The 16,724-nt window shown below is 46.5% G+C and overlaps 1 protein-coding gene across 2 annotated transcripts; it reads right to left on the bottom strand.

Moving 5' to 3' along the window:
• Positions 1 to 1,113: 1,113 nt before the first annotated feature.
• On the bottom strand, positions 1,114 to 15,046 carry LOC126780006 (astacin-like metalloprotease toxin 1). Of its 2 annotated transcripts, none has more exons than XM_050504246.1 (9): positions 14,883 to 15,046; positions 13,618 to 13,802; positions 12,915 to 13,002; positions 12,167 to 12,213; positions 11,575 to 11,797; positions 11,008 to 11,180; positions 3,328 to 3,478; positions 2,274 to 2,416; positions 1,114 to 1,262 (listed from the first exon to the last, which is right to left on the bottom strand). In XM_050504246.1, exons 1-9 carry the CDS (start codon positions 14,980 to 14,982, stop codon positions 1,137 to 1,139), a joined length of 1,236 nt encoding a protein of 411 aa, XP_050360203.1. In that variant the 5' UTR covers positions 14,983 to 15,046; the 3' UTR covers positions 1,114 to 1,136. The 2 variants fall into 2 exon arrangements, with proteins under 2 accessions (XP_050360203.1, XP_050360204.1); XM_050504247.1 differs by having other exon boundaries at positions 13,618 to 13,727; positions 14,883 to 15,017.
• Positions 15,047 to 16,724: the final 1,678 nt, after the last annotated feature.

Genomic DNA, 16,724 nt, shown 5'->3' with positions numbered 1-16,724 from the left:
GATATTGAATTGACGCGATATCATTGGTCGAGAGAATAAACCAAAATAAACAACTTTGACACCAATATCATTGGTCAAAGATATCAATTGACACGATGTCATTGGTCGAGACCTCGAATAATCTATGATATTCACTATGGATTCGCGAGAAAATGGCGTTTTCAATGACCGCGAATTTGTAATCGGAACTTTGACAGTTAAATTAATGTGTTTATAACTAGTTAAGTGGAATAGTGTTGTATTATAAATAAAGGTAAATTAATCAAGAACTGTTTATAGCGCGTAATACAACAGAATAACTATAAAATTGTATGCAATTTGTAATTCTACGGTTTGTTTAACTTTATACCAACTCCGAATGGAATAGGGTGTACAGTATTTTCAGTGTCACGGTAGCATTTGCGCATGCTACCGTTCCGTTTTATGCGATCCCGTGGCGTTCCACGTTAAGACGGAAAGGGTACTGCTGGTTTTTTAGTGGGTATTCCGATGTTCGGGTCACACTTGGCGCCTTGGACACCGGCGAGCCCCACTTACCCCCCACTGTTCCCGTGGGGGAAACGCGTAACGCGTTTTAAAAAAAAGAGTGTACTGTATTTATTATGGATTCGCAAAAACCCCAATTTTTTACGTCTACAAAGTTATCGGAATTTTGGAAGTTAAATTAAATTTGTATTATATATAATCATAATTATTACCTTTTAACAAATCGTATGTTATATACGAATCTAAGGTTTTTTTACTTATTGTCCTTCGATTGGATTACAGTATAGGTATAAGTTGAGTAATGAACCGAGAGCCGAGATGGCCTAGGGGTAAGAACGCGTGAATCTTAACCGATGTTCGTGGGTTCAAACCCGGGCAAGCACCACTGATGTTTCATGTGCTTAATTTGTGTTTATAATTCATCTCGTGCTTGACGGTGAAGGAAAACATCGTGAGGAAACCTGAATGTGTCTAATTTCATTGAAATTCTGCCACATGTGTATTCTATCAACCCGCATTGCAGCAGCGTGGTGGAATAAGCTCCAAACCTTCTCCTAAAAATAGAGAGGAGGCCTTAGCCCAGCAGTGGGACATTAATAGGCTGTTACTGTGAATAATGAAACACAGTTTTTAAACAACAATTTTATTAATCATATATTTTTATTCATCGATCGTTCTTCGCATTTTCCAGTATATAATAACTCAAGTAATAATATATCCAGGTTACTTAAACGATTTACTCGGCCCATTGACAGCGTGCGATGCCAGAGACGATCCTTGAAATGAAAATTACAATGGTCGTGAGTAAATACGTATATATTTAGGTGGTAGGACTTTGTGCAGAACCGTCATGGTAGGTACCACCCACACATCAGATATTCTACCGCTAAACCGCAGTACTTAGTAAGGTTGCGTACCAGTTTGAAGAATAAGTGCTTGTAGTACAAGGGACATAACATCTTCGCCCCCGTGGTTGTGACGTATTGGGTTTGTAAGGAATGGCTAATATTTCTTACATCGCCAATGTCTATGGGTGGTGGTGACCACTCATCAGGTGGCCCATTTGCCCGTCCGTCTACCTAAAACATAAAAAAGACAGTACATATTTGTATTACCTTACTGGTGGTAGGGCTTTGTGCAAGCTCGTCTGGATAGGTACCACCCACTCATTAGATATTCTACCGCAAAACATCAGTACTTGGTATTGTTGTTTTCCGGTTTGAAGGGTGAGTGAGCCAGTGTAATTACAGGCACTTGGGACATAACATCGTAGTTCCCAAGGTTGGTGGTGCATTAGCGTTGTAAGCGATGGCTAACATTTCTTACAATGCCAATGTCTATGGGCGTTGGTGACCGCTTACCATCAGGTGGCCCATATGCTCGTCCGCCTACCGATTCTATAAAAAAAAATTATAGAATAAATATGGGTAGATTTTTTTTTAATTTCTTTTATAGAATATAAAAAAATACATATATTTTTGCGGTAGAATATCTGATAAGTGGAAGGTACCTACCCAGAAGAGCTTGCACAAAGCTCTACCACCAGTACAATGGAAACCAGACAACTGATATACTACATATACTACTTTTCTTTTGTAAATACATACTTATATAGATAATTACACCCAGACTCAGGACAAACAGACGTGTTCATGAAAACAAATGTCTGTCATGGGTGGGAATTGAACCAACCTTCAGCGTGAAAGGCAGGTATATACCAACCAGGCCAACCGGCTCGTCAAAAGTTATAATGTCCTGGTGAGATCTCGTTGAAATCTATTTAATACCTGTATGGGTTGTACTGTTGTCTGCCCAAGGTCACAGTTCCCACACATGTAGTTCGCTGACGCGTGACTTACGCTGTCAAAATCGTAAGGGATTGACGAGACCCACGCTGCTTCTGGAGCTTTCTCGAGGAAGTGTTCTTTGCCTGAACAATATTGTGAAAAAATCTGATATTAAAATGTCACGTGATATTCTTACTATATATTTAATTGATATAGAACAAGTCTCTATTGATTGCCGTATTAATGATCACCATTTTAAGCATGCGTTGAAGACTTTTGGTTTCGAAATATCTGTCGAGGCGTTCAAACCAAGATGGATAGATATCAACACAGGTACGACAAACTACAACGATACAAACCACAGACAATAAGGAGTGATCACCACGAGTATCCTAGCCTATTCCACGATATAATGGACTTAGTCCAAAGCCGTTGTGTTCAGTAAAAACTCATTAGGGATTTATGACGAACAAAAATCAGTAGAATTTGGGAGTCTTGAAATTCATATGTGCATACTTTCCGATTATGTCAGATTTGTCACCAATTGGATTGTGAGCCGAGATGGCCCAGTGGCGAATTTTAACTGATGATCGTGGGTTCAAACTTGGGCAAGCACCACTGATGTTTCATGTGTTTAATTTGTGATTATAATTCACCTCGTGCATGACGGTGAAGAAAAACATCGTGAGGAAACCTGCACGTGTCTAATTTCACTGAAATTCTGCCACATGTGTATTCCACCAACCCGCATTGGAGCAGCTTGGTAAAATAAGTTCCAAAACATTCTCCTCAAAAAGGGAGAGGAGGCCTTAGCCCAGCAGTGGGACATTCAGAGGCTGTTACTGTGTCGATTGTGAGAGTAAGGGAAAGCACATGACCACACATGACCCACGCAAATAGCTTGTCTCTTTTGACAATGGCTGCCATGATAAGCACATTCTAATCAACTCCTTCAATTAGCACTATCAAGCCATGAAAGCATAGTTGTGTTATAATCACAAACATCAAAAAACAATTTGTTCGCTTGTCATCTGAAATCCAAAAAACAAATTACCCTTTTCGACGTTCTTCCAATTGATGATGACGTAATTGTCTCTGTCGTAACGGTTAGACATCATATGGACGCCTAAAATTCTTAGCAAGTTATTAATAACATGCCCCTTGTGGCCAGGCGCGCCTTGCAGGAATGACGATAGTTTTATTTCCTGTAATTAAGCATACACGTATAGAAAACTACGATATATATCTTCAGATTATTTTAAACAATAAAACGTCTATAGATTACTTTAAATTCCAGTTGTTGTTTTTATAAATCGTTATATTTAATGTTTTATTTATATATTTATGTGTTTTTGTGTTATTGTTTAATATGTATATTGTTCGTGTGCTTATTATATAAATAAATTTGAAGTTTTCATAGTAGAAACTAATAGTAGTAGAAGAGAAACAGATTTCGTTTTAAAACGAAGAAACGATTAATACGCATTTTAACACAAGAAATTGATCATAAAATAGTTAATTTACGAATTTTATGTTGCCCCACGTTGGGCGCCATTTTTATATTATACAAGTTCTTCTTCTTCTAGCGTTTTCCCGGCCTAGTAACGCCAGGGTCCGCTTTCCTGCATCTACGCCTCCACTTTGCCCGATCTAAAGCGTCCTCCTTAGTTAGATCGTGTTCTCTCATATCGTCCCTCACAACATCGAGCCAGCGCTTCTTGGGCCTGCTGCGGGATCTAGGGCCTTCGACAACAAAGTCCAGGCGTCGGTTCCTGACATAGTCTGGTGGTCTGCGGCTAATGTGGCCAAACCAACGCAGACGGCTTTCCTGCAACTTAACCGCTACATCGCAAACTCAAAGGCTACCACGGATGTGTTCGTTACGAATGCGATCTAGTCTCGTAACGCCACACATCCACCGCAGCATCTTCATTTCCGCGACGTGAAGTTGCTGAACGTGTCTCGCGAGAGCTGGCCACGTCTCGCTGCCGTACAATAAGACTGGTCGGATGATGCACTTGTACACAAGGCCCTTTAATTTCACCGGTATCCTGCGATCACAGATTACCCCGGTCACATCCCGCCATTTGGCCCAGGCTGCGTTTATTCGAGCTCTGACGTCGTGGTCGACTGTACCAGACTCGTGCAGTACGGACCCGAGGTATTTAAACTTTTCCGTCTTGATAACGGATTCTCCACCTATCTTTATGGGTTCGGGGTCCGTACTGCCACAGGCCATATACTCGGTCTTCGCAACATTTAGCATCAGACCTCCCCTCTTTAGCACACCCTTCCACTGGTTCACCTTTTGCTCCAATACCTGTTTGTCCTCAAGTATTGTACAAGTTATTATAAGTTAATTTCGCTATTTGGATTATTATATAAGTCATAGTTCATAATAATCTATATTTTACAGTTCAGATTATATAATTTAAATGTTAGGGCGAGAATATTAATCACACATAAATACCATTGCTTGTTCAACAAGTTAATAATGGGCATAGCTTAATTTTTCTAGTAAGGGCTTTGTAATTTTAGTTCAATTTTATATTAAGGTATTATCACGTTCAGAGGCAACAGATTAGCGGTAGAAGTAACCAATTCTAATAACGCATATGTAACTGTTACAAAAACGTCATCTATATGATTTAAAGTATAATTATAAAAAACATATAAAAGTTATATATGTATTTAAGTTTGATTTGATAATAAAAAAACTAAGAAATCCATTTTTTAAACTGAGCCCCACAGAATCAATATCTTGTGTCCATTTTAAGTTAACAAATGTTAATACTTTACTCTTAATATTCCATTAATGGGTTGGAGCTTACTACACCCAGGTGCTTAAATGCGGGGGTGCATGTCAGTCACCTCCACGTGGTGCACCCTGGGCAACGGGGTCGACAAGTAATCCGATGTTTTCTCGGAGTGCCTGTCGACCGCGGCTGAGACTGACGCGACGGTAATGCCACGGGCCGTTCCTGGTACTTTTCTGTTCAGCAGACTGGACTGTGCGAGCGGCTTTGTGGCAAATTGAAGGTGGAAGGAAGAAGCTCTCTGCTTTCTTTCTTTGTTTTGTTTTGTTCTTCTTCCGTTTTGTTTCGTTTCGTTTTCTTTTCTTTTCTTCTGTCTCATTTTTATTAATTTTGTTTGTTTTATTTTCTTGTTTTATTTACTTTACTTCTTTCATTTATTTATTTATTGGAGGTTACTCCCAATGGTGGAGTCAGTCGAGTTAGAGTTGGTCTCCGGGGTCTTTTTGGGCTGCCGGAGAAAGGAGGTGGGAGAGGCGGGTTCGCCCAGTGTCGGTATCGATGCTGGGTGGACAGACTAAAAGGTCACCGCCTCTCAAACTCGTTTCCCCGTCCGGGTGTTGTGGACATGTCTCGCAGCCCGTGGTGGGACCGAGGGCCTTGCCTTAACCGGCTGGGCCAAGAGGAGACAACCTCAATAAAAAACATTAGTTTGTAGATCCCGTGATACCACCCGACCTCACGGTGTATATAGGGTTACCAAGGTACAGGGGGCTCTGCCTTGGTGGACTTTTTATTTCCCCCATACTCGTGGGATTAAGTATGGAATTTATAAAGAATACAAAAAACAACAACGGACTCGGCGATCATACGGACAAAGATAACATGGCGGTGGAGGCGGGCGCCCCAATAGCGCGCGCCGAAACCAAAGACACTCTCGTGTCCAAAAAACTGGTGGTCCGACTGGAACGACTCTCAGAGTCCGACTCGTCGGCCACCAGCATGGTGATGGTCTCTTCGAGAGACCCCGCCTGTCGTCGGCGGAAGGGCGAGAAGCGGCCCCGTCCTGGGCCGGAGAGCTACTCCGGCTCCGAGAGCGACGCGGGTATGAGCGAAGGCGGCTTCTCGGGGTCAGGCATCAGCAAATGGCTGAAGCCCTCCCCCAAAAGGGGACGTGGTCGACCGCCCACGACGGGCGAATACGTCGGCCTCGGGCGCTCCCGCGAGGAGCTAAAAGCCGCTAAGGCAAAGGAGCGGCGGTACGAGGCGGAGGACGCACTGGCCGCGTACAGTGCGGCGGCCAAGGTGGCCACTGAAGAAAGGGCGGCCCGAGCAGAGAAACGCCAACCCGGCGCGACCGTGGACGTGCCGCAGACGTCTGCCGCGCTGGACGCGGCGGTGAAGGAGGCGCTCGACGTCGTTCTGCAGGTTGCCGACAGGTCGGGCAACCTGAAGGGCACGTTCGTTCGGGCCCTGAAGTCCGCCGCCGTCACCATTAAAGGTGCGGTGGCGGATCTAAGGGCCCTCACTGTGACGGAGGAGGTGGCGCGGCTGGAGGCGGCTAACACGCGACTCTCCGGCCAACTGGCTGAGCTGCGCCGGGAAGTCGCCGAAATGCGCCAGCGGCCGGTGGCGGCGACGGAGGCGAACCTCCAAAACGTCATGGAGGAGGCGCTGCGCGCGAACCGCGAGCAGTTCAGCACGATGCTGAACGCTCGCCTCGAGGGCCTCGAGGGCCGCCTCCTTCCGGAGCCTCGGCTGCGGCCTCCACTCGCCGCTGACCGCCGTAGGGTAGCGCAGGCAGCGGCCGTAGCCGCGGCGGGAAAGGAGGCTCCAGCCGCCTCCCACGCAACTGAGGGCGTCGAGGCCAGCGCCGCCAAGCCTGCTGCTGTCAGGCCGAAGCGGCCTAAGAGAAGTATGGCTGCCCAAGAGGCGGCAGCCAGGAGGGTGGCTCCTCAGTCGTCAGCGGAGCCGGCCGCCACTCCGGCCACGTGGAGCGCCGTGGTCGCTAGGAACAGGCCAAAGAAGGCAGAGAAGACGGGCGCCAAGCCAGCGGCGGCGAAGCCGACTTCTTCCGGGGCCACCAAGAAGGTCCCGGTTAGGAGGAAACTCCGCCCCCCTCGCACCGCAGCGATAACGCTGACGCTGAAGCCCGGTGCTGAGGAAAAGGGGTGGAGCTACGAGAAGGCTCTGGCCCTGGCCAAAAGCCGGATCAGCCTCCGGGAGGTCGGCTTGACGGCGGTACGGTTCCGGACCGCGGCGACGGGAGCGCGGATGCTCGAGGTGCCGCCGGGCACCAACGAGGCCGAGAAGGCGGCGGATGCCCTGGCGGAAAAGCTCCGCGAGGCCCTCAGCCCGGAGATCGTCCAGATCCATCGACCCACAAAGTGTGTCGAACTAAGGGTACTAGACCTGGACAACTCCGTGACGGTGGCGGAAGCCGTGGCGGCGGTCGCTGAACAAGGCGGCTGCCCTACCGGGGCCATTAAAGCGGGCATCATCGCTCGCGGCTCGAGCGGCTCGGGCTCTCTGTGGCTGAGCTGCCCCGTTTCGGCCGCGAAGAAGGTCGTGGAGGTAGGTCGCATAAGGGTCGGGTGGGTGTCGGCGCGAATCATGCTGCTCGACCCCAGACCGCTGCACTGTTTCCGGTGCCTCGAGCGGGGGCACATGGGGGCAAAGTGTGACCGGGACGTCGACCGAAGCCGTCTGTGCTTCCGCTGCGGTCAGCCCGGTCACAAGGCTCGGGAGTGCTCCGCCGCCGTAGCCAGCTGCGTGGTCTGCACTGCGGCCGGTAAGCCAGCTGCCCATGCCGCCTGCAGCAAGTCGTGCCAGGGCGGAAAGGGCGCCACGCAGAAGGAAAAGACAAGGAAGGTGGCGACGAAAGGCCCGGTAGCCACGTCTCCACGCACAGAGGCGGAGCCGATGGAGACCACGCAGTGATGGCCCTGCGCTGCCTCCAGGCCAATATCAACCACTCTGCCAGGGCTCAGGACCTCCTAGTCCAAAGCATGGCAGAGTGGCAGATCAACGTGGCGGTGGTATCGGAGCCCTATTTCGTTCCCTCGCGGGACGACTGGGTCTCCGACCACGAACGGGTCGTGGCCATCGTCGCCCCTGCGGTCGCTGGCGCTCCGGCCATCGAGGGTGTGGCCAGGGGCAGGGGGTGCGTGCTGGCCGTCGTCGGCGGTGTGACGGTCGTCGCCGTCTACGCCTCGCCCAGTCGGAGTCTCGCCGAGTTTGAGCAGATGCTGGCAGAGGTCGGGACTCTGATCGGGCAAGCGGCGCCCGCACCGGTGTTGGTCGCGGGGGACTTCAACGCCAAATCAACGGCTTGGGGTTCTCCTGTGGCCGATGCCCGGGGCGAGGTGCTCGAGGAGTGGGCGGTCTCGTTGGGGCTGGCGGTCCTCAACAGTGGGTCGGAGAGCACGTGCGTGCGGCGGCAGGGCGAATCGATCGTGGACGTTACGTTCGCGTCCAACGCCCTGGCCCGCCGTGCTCAAAACTGGAGGGTCGAGACTGGCGTGGAGACACTGTCGGATCACCGATATATTCGGTTCGATGTCTCTGCGTCGGCTCGTTGGGATGTTCGGCCCACTGTTGACGGAAGAACGGAAGGTCGTCCGCGTTGGTGCCTGGGTCGCCTCGACGGACAGTTGGCGAAGGAGGCGGCCATCGTCGAAGCTTGGGGGCCGGTTCCGACCCGGTCCTCCTGATCGACCAGGAGGCCGACCGGATCGACGGCGCCCTGTCCCGGGTGTGCGACGCGGCGATGCCGAGGGCTAAGCCGCACCCGCAACGTCGGCGGGTGTACTGGTGGCGTCCGGAGCTCCGTCGGCTGCGCTCGGGGCGGGGTGGTGCTGGCAGTGTCGCTGGATATTTCCAATGCCTTCAACACCCTGCCCTGGGAAACGGTGATGGAGGCCCTGCGGTTCCACGGTGTGCCGGGCTACCTGCGGCGTACCGTGGCCGATTACTTCTCGGGCAGGGCGGTGGCCTTCCCGACTGCGGACGGATGGGCCGTCAGGTCGTTGTCGTGCGGTGTTCCGCAGGGGTCGGTACTAGGACCGCTCCTGTGGTGCATCGGCTACGACTGGGTGCTGCGCGGGGCCACGTTGCGGGGGGTCAGCGTCACGTGCTACACTGACGACACCCTCGTGTCGGCCCGCGGCAGTTCATACCGGGAGGCGGCCTATCGCGCCACGGCTGGGGTGGCGCACGTAGTCCACCGAATCCGCGCGTTGGGCCTCGAGGTGGCCCTACACAAATCCGAGGCCCTCGTCTTTCACGGGCCTCGGAACGCGCCACCTCCGGGGGCGGCGATAACGGTGGGCGGAACTTCCATCGCCGTCGGGTCGACGATGAAGTACCTGGGACTCGTGCTCGACGGCAGGTGGAAGTTCGAAGAGCACTTCAGGCGCTTGGCCCCAAAGTTGGTGGCTACAGCCGGGGCGCTAGGGAGGATCCTCCCGAACGTGGGTGGGCCAGGAGGTGCCTGCAGGCGCTTGTACACCGGCGTCGTGCGCTCGATGGCGCTCTACGGGGCGCCGATATGGGCGGACGCTCTGAGCGCCCGCAACGTCGCCTCGCTGCGACGTCCACAGCGAGCGATGGCGCTCAGAGCGGCTCGGGCGTACCGCACGGTGTCGTACACCGCGGCGTGCCTGCTCGCTGGAAGCCCGCCATGGGACCTCGAGGCCGAAGCTTATTCGAGGGTCTATTGGCGGATCAAGGCGGCAGTGAGAGCGGAGGGGGAGAACCGGCCCCACTCACGTGAGGTTCGGACGTGGCGGGAGGAGGCCCGCGAGAAGGTATTCGCCGAGTGGTCGGAGAGACTGGGTGTCCCGGGTGCTAGCCGGGACCTCGTTGCGGCCATTCGGCCGGTGCTGAGGAAGTGGGTCGAGCGCAAGCACGGCCCACCCACGTATCACCTCACACAGCTTTTGACCGGCCACGGTTGTTTCGGCCGGTACCTGTGTGAGGTGGTCGGTAGGGAGCCGACGGTGGAGTGCCACCATTGTGGCGGAGGAGCCGTGGATACGGCGGAACACACGCGCGTAGAGTGCCCGGCTTGGGGGGAGCCTCGCGCGGTCCTTTCCACGGCCGTAGGTGGAGACCTGTCGCTTCCGGCCGTCGTCGAGAAGATGGCCGGAAGCGAAGAGATCTGGGCGGCAGTGTCCCGGTTCAGCGCATGCGTCATGTCGCAAAAGGAGGAGGCAGAGCGGGAGCGGGAGGACGACGTGGACTCGCTCCCGCAACGAAGAAGGAGACCCCTTCGACGGCGACGTGCCTTCACAGGCCGGACGCTGCCGCAGAGTTAAGGTGTGGTTGGCGGCGGAGTCAGTCTGTTGATCCGCCGCGGGGCTTCAAGCCCTGACGCCCAGCCTCCAGTGGCGGACTCGGGGGAGTCCGTCACGTAACAGGACGGAGGCACAGAGAGGAGGGAGGCGCGCCCTAACATCCTGGCGCGCTCTCGAGATGGGTCGCCTATGGCGACGACCGCTGGCGGGGTTGCGGTTGTAAGTCACAACGTTCCCGTGACCCCGCTGCCCTGCGGAGAGGCGGAAATCCGGGGAGGTTTTAGTGGGTAGGACGGGGCCGTCTGCCCCGTGAGTCCCACATACCCGTCCCGGTCCCCCCGGACCGGGCGGCAGGCGTAAATGCCTTTCCTCCCCGAAAAAAAAAAAAAAAAAAAAAAAAAAAAAAAAAAAAAAAAGGTGCTTAAATGCGGGTTGATGAATAAGCATGTGGCAGAATTACAGTTAAATTAGACACATACAGGTTTTCTCACGATGTTTTCCTTAACCAAGCACGAGACGAATAAACACAAATTATGCATATTAAAATCCAGTGGTTGCCTGGGTTTGAACCCACAATCATCAGTTAAGATTCACGTGCTGTAATCACTAGGCTATATCGGATAATACATTATAACGTATTTTTCAATATTTTTTAATAGAAACTTACCAAATTTCAAATCTTACCTGTCTAGCCCCATCAAATCCGAACATCGGCATGTCCAGACCTTCTTTACCAAACCAAATGTAATTTTTCGCTACCAATTCATCACTAACTTCAGACTCTTGAAATGATACACAAGAGAATTGCCTAAACGCGTTCATTGCATCTTGAAGCGTTTTATAATCTTCAGAATTTTCTAGAACATTAATGATCAAGAATCTTAAATACACGTGTTATTGATATATTTCTATAAAAAATTTAATTTGAAATAGAATTTGATGTAAATTTGTGATTCCCCAATGATTCGCTAATGAAGATATTATAGCTCCCTGTACATGAAGTTTATGTTGGGAATGGGTCAAATCTTTAAAAAGTAATAATTTGTTTATGATCTCATCCCGATAGTATTGACATTTCGCCTCAAGGCTACGTACGCCTTAGGGTTTATGCTGTCGCAATTAACGCGTAAATAGTGTATAGTTGAATAAACACCTTGGGAGAGGCCTATGTTCAGCAGTGGACTACGAAAGGCTGTTGATTGATTGATTGAATAAACAAAGTCAATAGACTAATGGTACCAATACACTCACTCAGTTCTGCGTCGACTCCGTACAAAACAATCCCCAACGGCCACAATTTCTCGTTATAATAATTCAAATTATCATCAGTTAACGCATGTTCAGAATCATTGCCAATTGTACGTCTTTGTATTATCTGTAGCGGTTGATATATACGGCCGCATTCGGCTTCGTAATTTGAATTTATATAGTTACGATTTTTAGTCGATATAAGTGTATTTGTAGAGTGCGTATCCTGAAAATGGATTAGAAGTAGTTTCCAGTGTTTATCTCGAAGCTATTTCCATCTGATGATAAACGATTATTACCGCCCATAGACTGAACTTTAAGAAATATTGACTTACATCACCTATGCGCTGCGACCTGGGGAACTCATAAACGTCCCTTGTGCCTGTAGTTACTCACTTCGCCTTCAAACCGCCACACAGCAATACTAATTGTTGTATTGTGGTCTAAAAAGTGAGCTAGTATAGCAACAGACCAAAGGGACAAATCTTAGTTCCCAAGGTTGATAGCACGTTGATTACGTAAAGGATGGTTATTGGTGTAATATTCAAAGTGGCCATGTTTATGAGTGATGAACATTTTTAGTAAAATAACTTACCTTATCTTCGAATCTTTTGAGTAAATCAAAACTATTTATTGCGGACGCTGAAATGAAATTTATATTATAATTATAAGTTTATATTGGCTAAAATTTGTATAGCAGTACATTGTTACGTCATAGTAACAAGGGCATACACAGGCTGCACCATATGACGTCGTCATTCGAAACAGCTAATAACAGCTTCTTGTAAGTACTGTTTCCTAGGTGGTAGGGATTTGTGCAAACCCGTCTAAGAAGGTACTACCCACAAAGAACATACCACCGCTAAACAGCAATGCTTAGTATTGTTGCTTTCCGGTTTAAAAGGTGACTGAGCCAGTGTAACTCCAGACAGGTGACATAAAATCTCAGTTCCAAGGTTGGTGACGCCGCCCATAGACATTGACGATGTAACAAATATTATCCATTGCTTACATCGCCAATGTTTATGGGCGGCTTTGACTTGGGGTGGTATCTACCCAGACGAGCTTGCACAAAGCCCTACCACCAGTATATACCGAAGCGCGAAGATCGTCAAATACATAAGCTCATTCAAACTATCATTAAAATAGTAACAATCAAGCGCCAGTAGTTTCTAAGCATCTAAAGTATTCAAAAATATGGAACACACAATGAAAACAAACCCAACAACAGTACTTTTTTAGTGATCTAATCAATAAATACGAAATCGTGTAATAATCTTGCCCATGACTGCTATTCATATTTAAACAAATATGTGATATGATACAAAAATTAAAACATATACCATTCGGATTAATGCTTGCTTTAAGCATATCCACGACGGTCCTCGCTATATCATTTTGATTCAGACATTTATAACCAATTGGCATATCCTAGAATCAATACACATTAAATAAAATAGTTGAAAATAGCTATAGAAATTAAGAATCGAGCATTCGAATCCAGTTTTGAAAAACAAGTGTGAGAGAGACGGAGCGTATCAGACTTAGGCAAAATGTAATCAGAATGAATACTATAATAATAATAATTTCCTGGGACATTATTCACACACGGCCATCTGTTCCCAAACAAAGCAGAGCGCGTACTATGGAAACCAGACAATTGATATACAACTCTTGTGAATACATACTTATATACACACAAACAGACATGTTCATGCACATTAATGTCTGTCCTGAATTTGAATCGAACCCACAATCTTCGGCGTGAAAGGCAAGTATTTACCAAACACGCCAACCGGCATGACAGTTATAATGTGTAATCATCAATCTTGATTACAGGAAAAGTTAATCTGTAATCGTAAATCATTAATCTGATTAATTTGCCAAGTCTGAGGCATATAGGCAAACAGTGAAGGAAAACATCGTGAGGCAACCTGCATGTTTTACATAACAATCTGAGACGTGTATACAGCTCTATGCATTATTATCTCAGCAGTGATATTCACAGATTAGAAATTCCTTTTTTAAATAACTTAATATACTTACTATAACACTTTTGCTAAAGTCGTAAGCAACGGGCACGCAAGTTTTCAACTTATCCGGGTTACTTATGTACAATATTTTATCTCCATTACTCGTGTTTAAATTCTGTTGAGCTTGAAAGAACTTAACGCATAACTCATTTTGTAATTGAGAAAATGTTGTCATGATTATATCTTTTGAATGGGCGTCTGTTGAACGAATTATATTATGATATTTATATTGAGGGATATAGAGTTCGGGACTTGTTGGTCTAGTGGCTAGGTGAATGTAGCTGGGTTCAAATCCCAGTTCAGGCCAACAAAAAGTTATTGGGTTTTTCTGCTGAAAATCCTAATAGTAGCCCGGTGCCTGGAAATTGGTAGTGTGTACACTCCCGTGGCTCGGAAAGCACGTAAAGCCATTGGTTCTGTGCCTGAACTCTTTTCGGTCGTGTCGGATTGCCGTCCTATCCTGTGTTTGCACACACTTGTGCACTATAATATGTCCTGCGCAGTTTGCTAATCTCTCTTGAGATTGGCCGCCGTGGCTGAAATCGGTCTGGAGGACATTTTTATTATTATAAGTATCCGGTTTAAAATATTAAAAGTATGTCTATGTTTATCTCGAGTCCGAGCTTGCTTTATACCAAATTTCATCAAAATCGGTTCAGTGATGTAGCCGTGAAAGCACAACAGACACACAAGAGTTACTGTCGCATTTATAATATTAGTATAGACTAGAATCCGCTCGCGTGTTAGAAGGTGTTTGTTATATTATAATCTTGCTATGATAAAAATATCTGCGGATTTTTTTTAAATACATAATTGTATCTCCACACAGTTACAAAGGCATTTTTCGAGGGTTATTGTCCGTGACGTTTCGCTCTGTTAGTAAAGTAAAACATTATATACACTATATAATGAAATCCACTTAATATTATTAATTTTCTTATTACGTCGAATTTCGAAGTGAGATTTAACGCGTGCATAACAGTACAGTGACAGTTCAGCTTTAAAATACTACCAGCATTTAGTACCTTTGTTTAAATATACACGGTAGCTAAATTATAAGCAAAAAAAAAAATTAAAATGTCCGGTCATTCTGACGTCAAAATGACCGAACATTTATAATTTCCGCACAGGCTCTGTATTGTGCAATTATTTTTACACGATCATTTAGTACTTATTTGGTACCTAAACATATATTTTTATTTGATAACTTTATATATAAAAATTGTATAAAAGTCGCCATTTTGATTCTTAAGCCTATTAAAGAGAATAAAAAAATACCGTAATCCTTGCTATTAATAGCATAATGAACGATTCCATTCTTCCAAATACATCCACTGACGAGTTTAAAACACAATAATACCACACAAATAAAACTCATCGTGCCTAAAATATTTGCGAAACTGACTATAAAAATAAATTGAAATATTGTACCGTGAAATAAAAATTATAAAACATTTTTTATTGTTACGTCGTAAGGACTTAATTTATTTTCAAATTAAGAATGTTTTCATGCTTAACATGGCCATTTTTAAATATCGATTTTTATTAAAGAATATTAGTAACGCTCATATTATTTTAAGGAATTCTAATATTCCTATTCACTCCTCCAATATATAATTTCTTTTTTTTCGAACTGATTTGTTGCTGTTGGCCGAAATGGCTTCTACAGCGCCACCGGGCGGGGGACGAGTCTAAGATACTCAGCCGGATGTGGGGAGCTCACTTAAGGGCTCAGAATACGCTCCTATAAGGCCGAACCTCGGCTTAGAACACCGTTGTCGTCAGGAAGGACACTATGAGTGCAATGACCCCGTCGATGATAAGAGGGTTCGAGTGCCTGGCGGTTTTCTCGAAATATTTTATCGAGAGATCCTTGATTACCTTGGAGATGGAATCAAGTTTGAAATCTTTGTGTAAATCTATATTACGTAAGTACCACGGACAGCCCGAGACCATGCGTAAAAATCTATTTTGTTTAACCTGTAGGCGGGCTATATTGTGTTCGCCAGTGTGTGCGAATGCGACGCTAGCGTATGTGAGAATGGGACGGACGCATTTTTTTTTTACACATAATAGGCAAGCGCTTGTCCGTTGACTTGCCTGATCTTAAGCATAGTCAAGGTCTAGGATGTAGCGCGCCTGCCCAAAAGGAACCCGTTTACCCTGGATTTAAAGATCCCAACATTGTACCTATTAGGAAATATGGACTGAGGCAAAGCTTTCCACATAATGTCACTTTATTCCTAAGGGACATTTTACTGCGCCTACATAGCATCGGATATAATCTACTTAGAACTGAAAATAAATAAGAATTATAACTAATAAGCAAAGAATCTGGGGGGGTAAGTTTTTAATTACTTTATTAGTAATACGGTCGGGGCCGAGTGACTTTTTTGCATGTAGATCGTGCACTATCATTTTGACCTTATCTATCGTGGTAGGGGTGAGTGGTTCACTAACGGGGGGATGAGAAATTAATTATGTGACCGTCGAGTCAACTTTCGCAAGGTGCTCGGGGTTCAAGTGTAAAGACAGCCCAATCTGTGTATGTGATGACGGAGAGGAGTAAACCATCCACCAAATAACCCGAATGGATACAGAAGCCCAAATTAATTGTAACATAAGAATAAATGAAATATAAAACATATTAGAAGACAAGGCAAAAAAAAAACAATTTTTTGGAATTTTGAAATTACGTAACGAAAAAAAGTATTGAATGAAACAAAGACATATAAAACAAAAGAAAATAGAAACAAGTAAAATAAAATAAAGAAATAAAACAGAAGAAAAGTGGACAAGGTCTCCGATCTCCATGCCGGAGGAGAAGCGGCCGGTATTTCACAAAAGTGAAGTGGCATAATAACAAATAAAAAAAAAAGTGCTCGGGGTCGCACGGGTGTAGACTGGGGGGCACTCTCGGGCCGTAAACCATTACACTATTGACGCTTCCAACCTAATACCTAAATGGGAATAAAAAATATAATAACAAGTTTCTTACAAATTCCCAATTTATAGTAGTATTAACTTAACATTTATATTTCGAAACTGTTAAAATTGTTTTTTTTTTTTATAATTGCCAGTAAGGTAAATGACTACTCGACCAAATGATAAGTGGTAGTA

Source organism: Nymphalis io, chromosome 30 (assembly GCF_905147045.1).
Source record: "Nymphalis io chromosome 30, ilAglIoxx1.1, whole genome shotgun sequence".
Lineage (NCBI taxonomy): Eukaryota > Metazoa > Arthropoda > Insecta > Lepidoptera > Nymphalidae > Nymphalis > Nymphalis io.
The sequence above is the reverse complement of the archived record's forward strand: the minus strand, read 5'-3'. Positions and strand labels throughout refer to the sequence as shown.

Excerpts from the sequence above, each read along its gene's own strand:
- LOC126780006 (XM_050504246.1), bottom strand. The coding sequence starts at position 14,982 with ATGAGTTTTATTTGTGTGGTATTATTGTGTTTTAAACTCGTCAGTGGA. Across the intron at positions 11,181-11,574 it reads CGGAGTCGACGCAGAACTGA|AAAATTCTGAAGATTATAAA; the intron begins GTGAGTGTATTG and ends TTAATGTTCTAG. Across the intron at positions 1,263-2,273 it reads CAACAGTACAACCCATACAG|GATCGTCTCTGGCATCGCAC; the intron begins GTATTAAATAGA and ends TTTCATTTCAAG.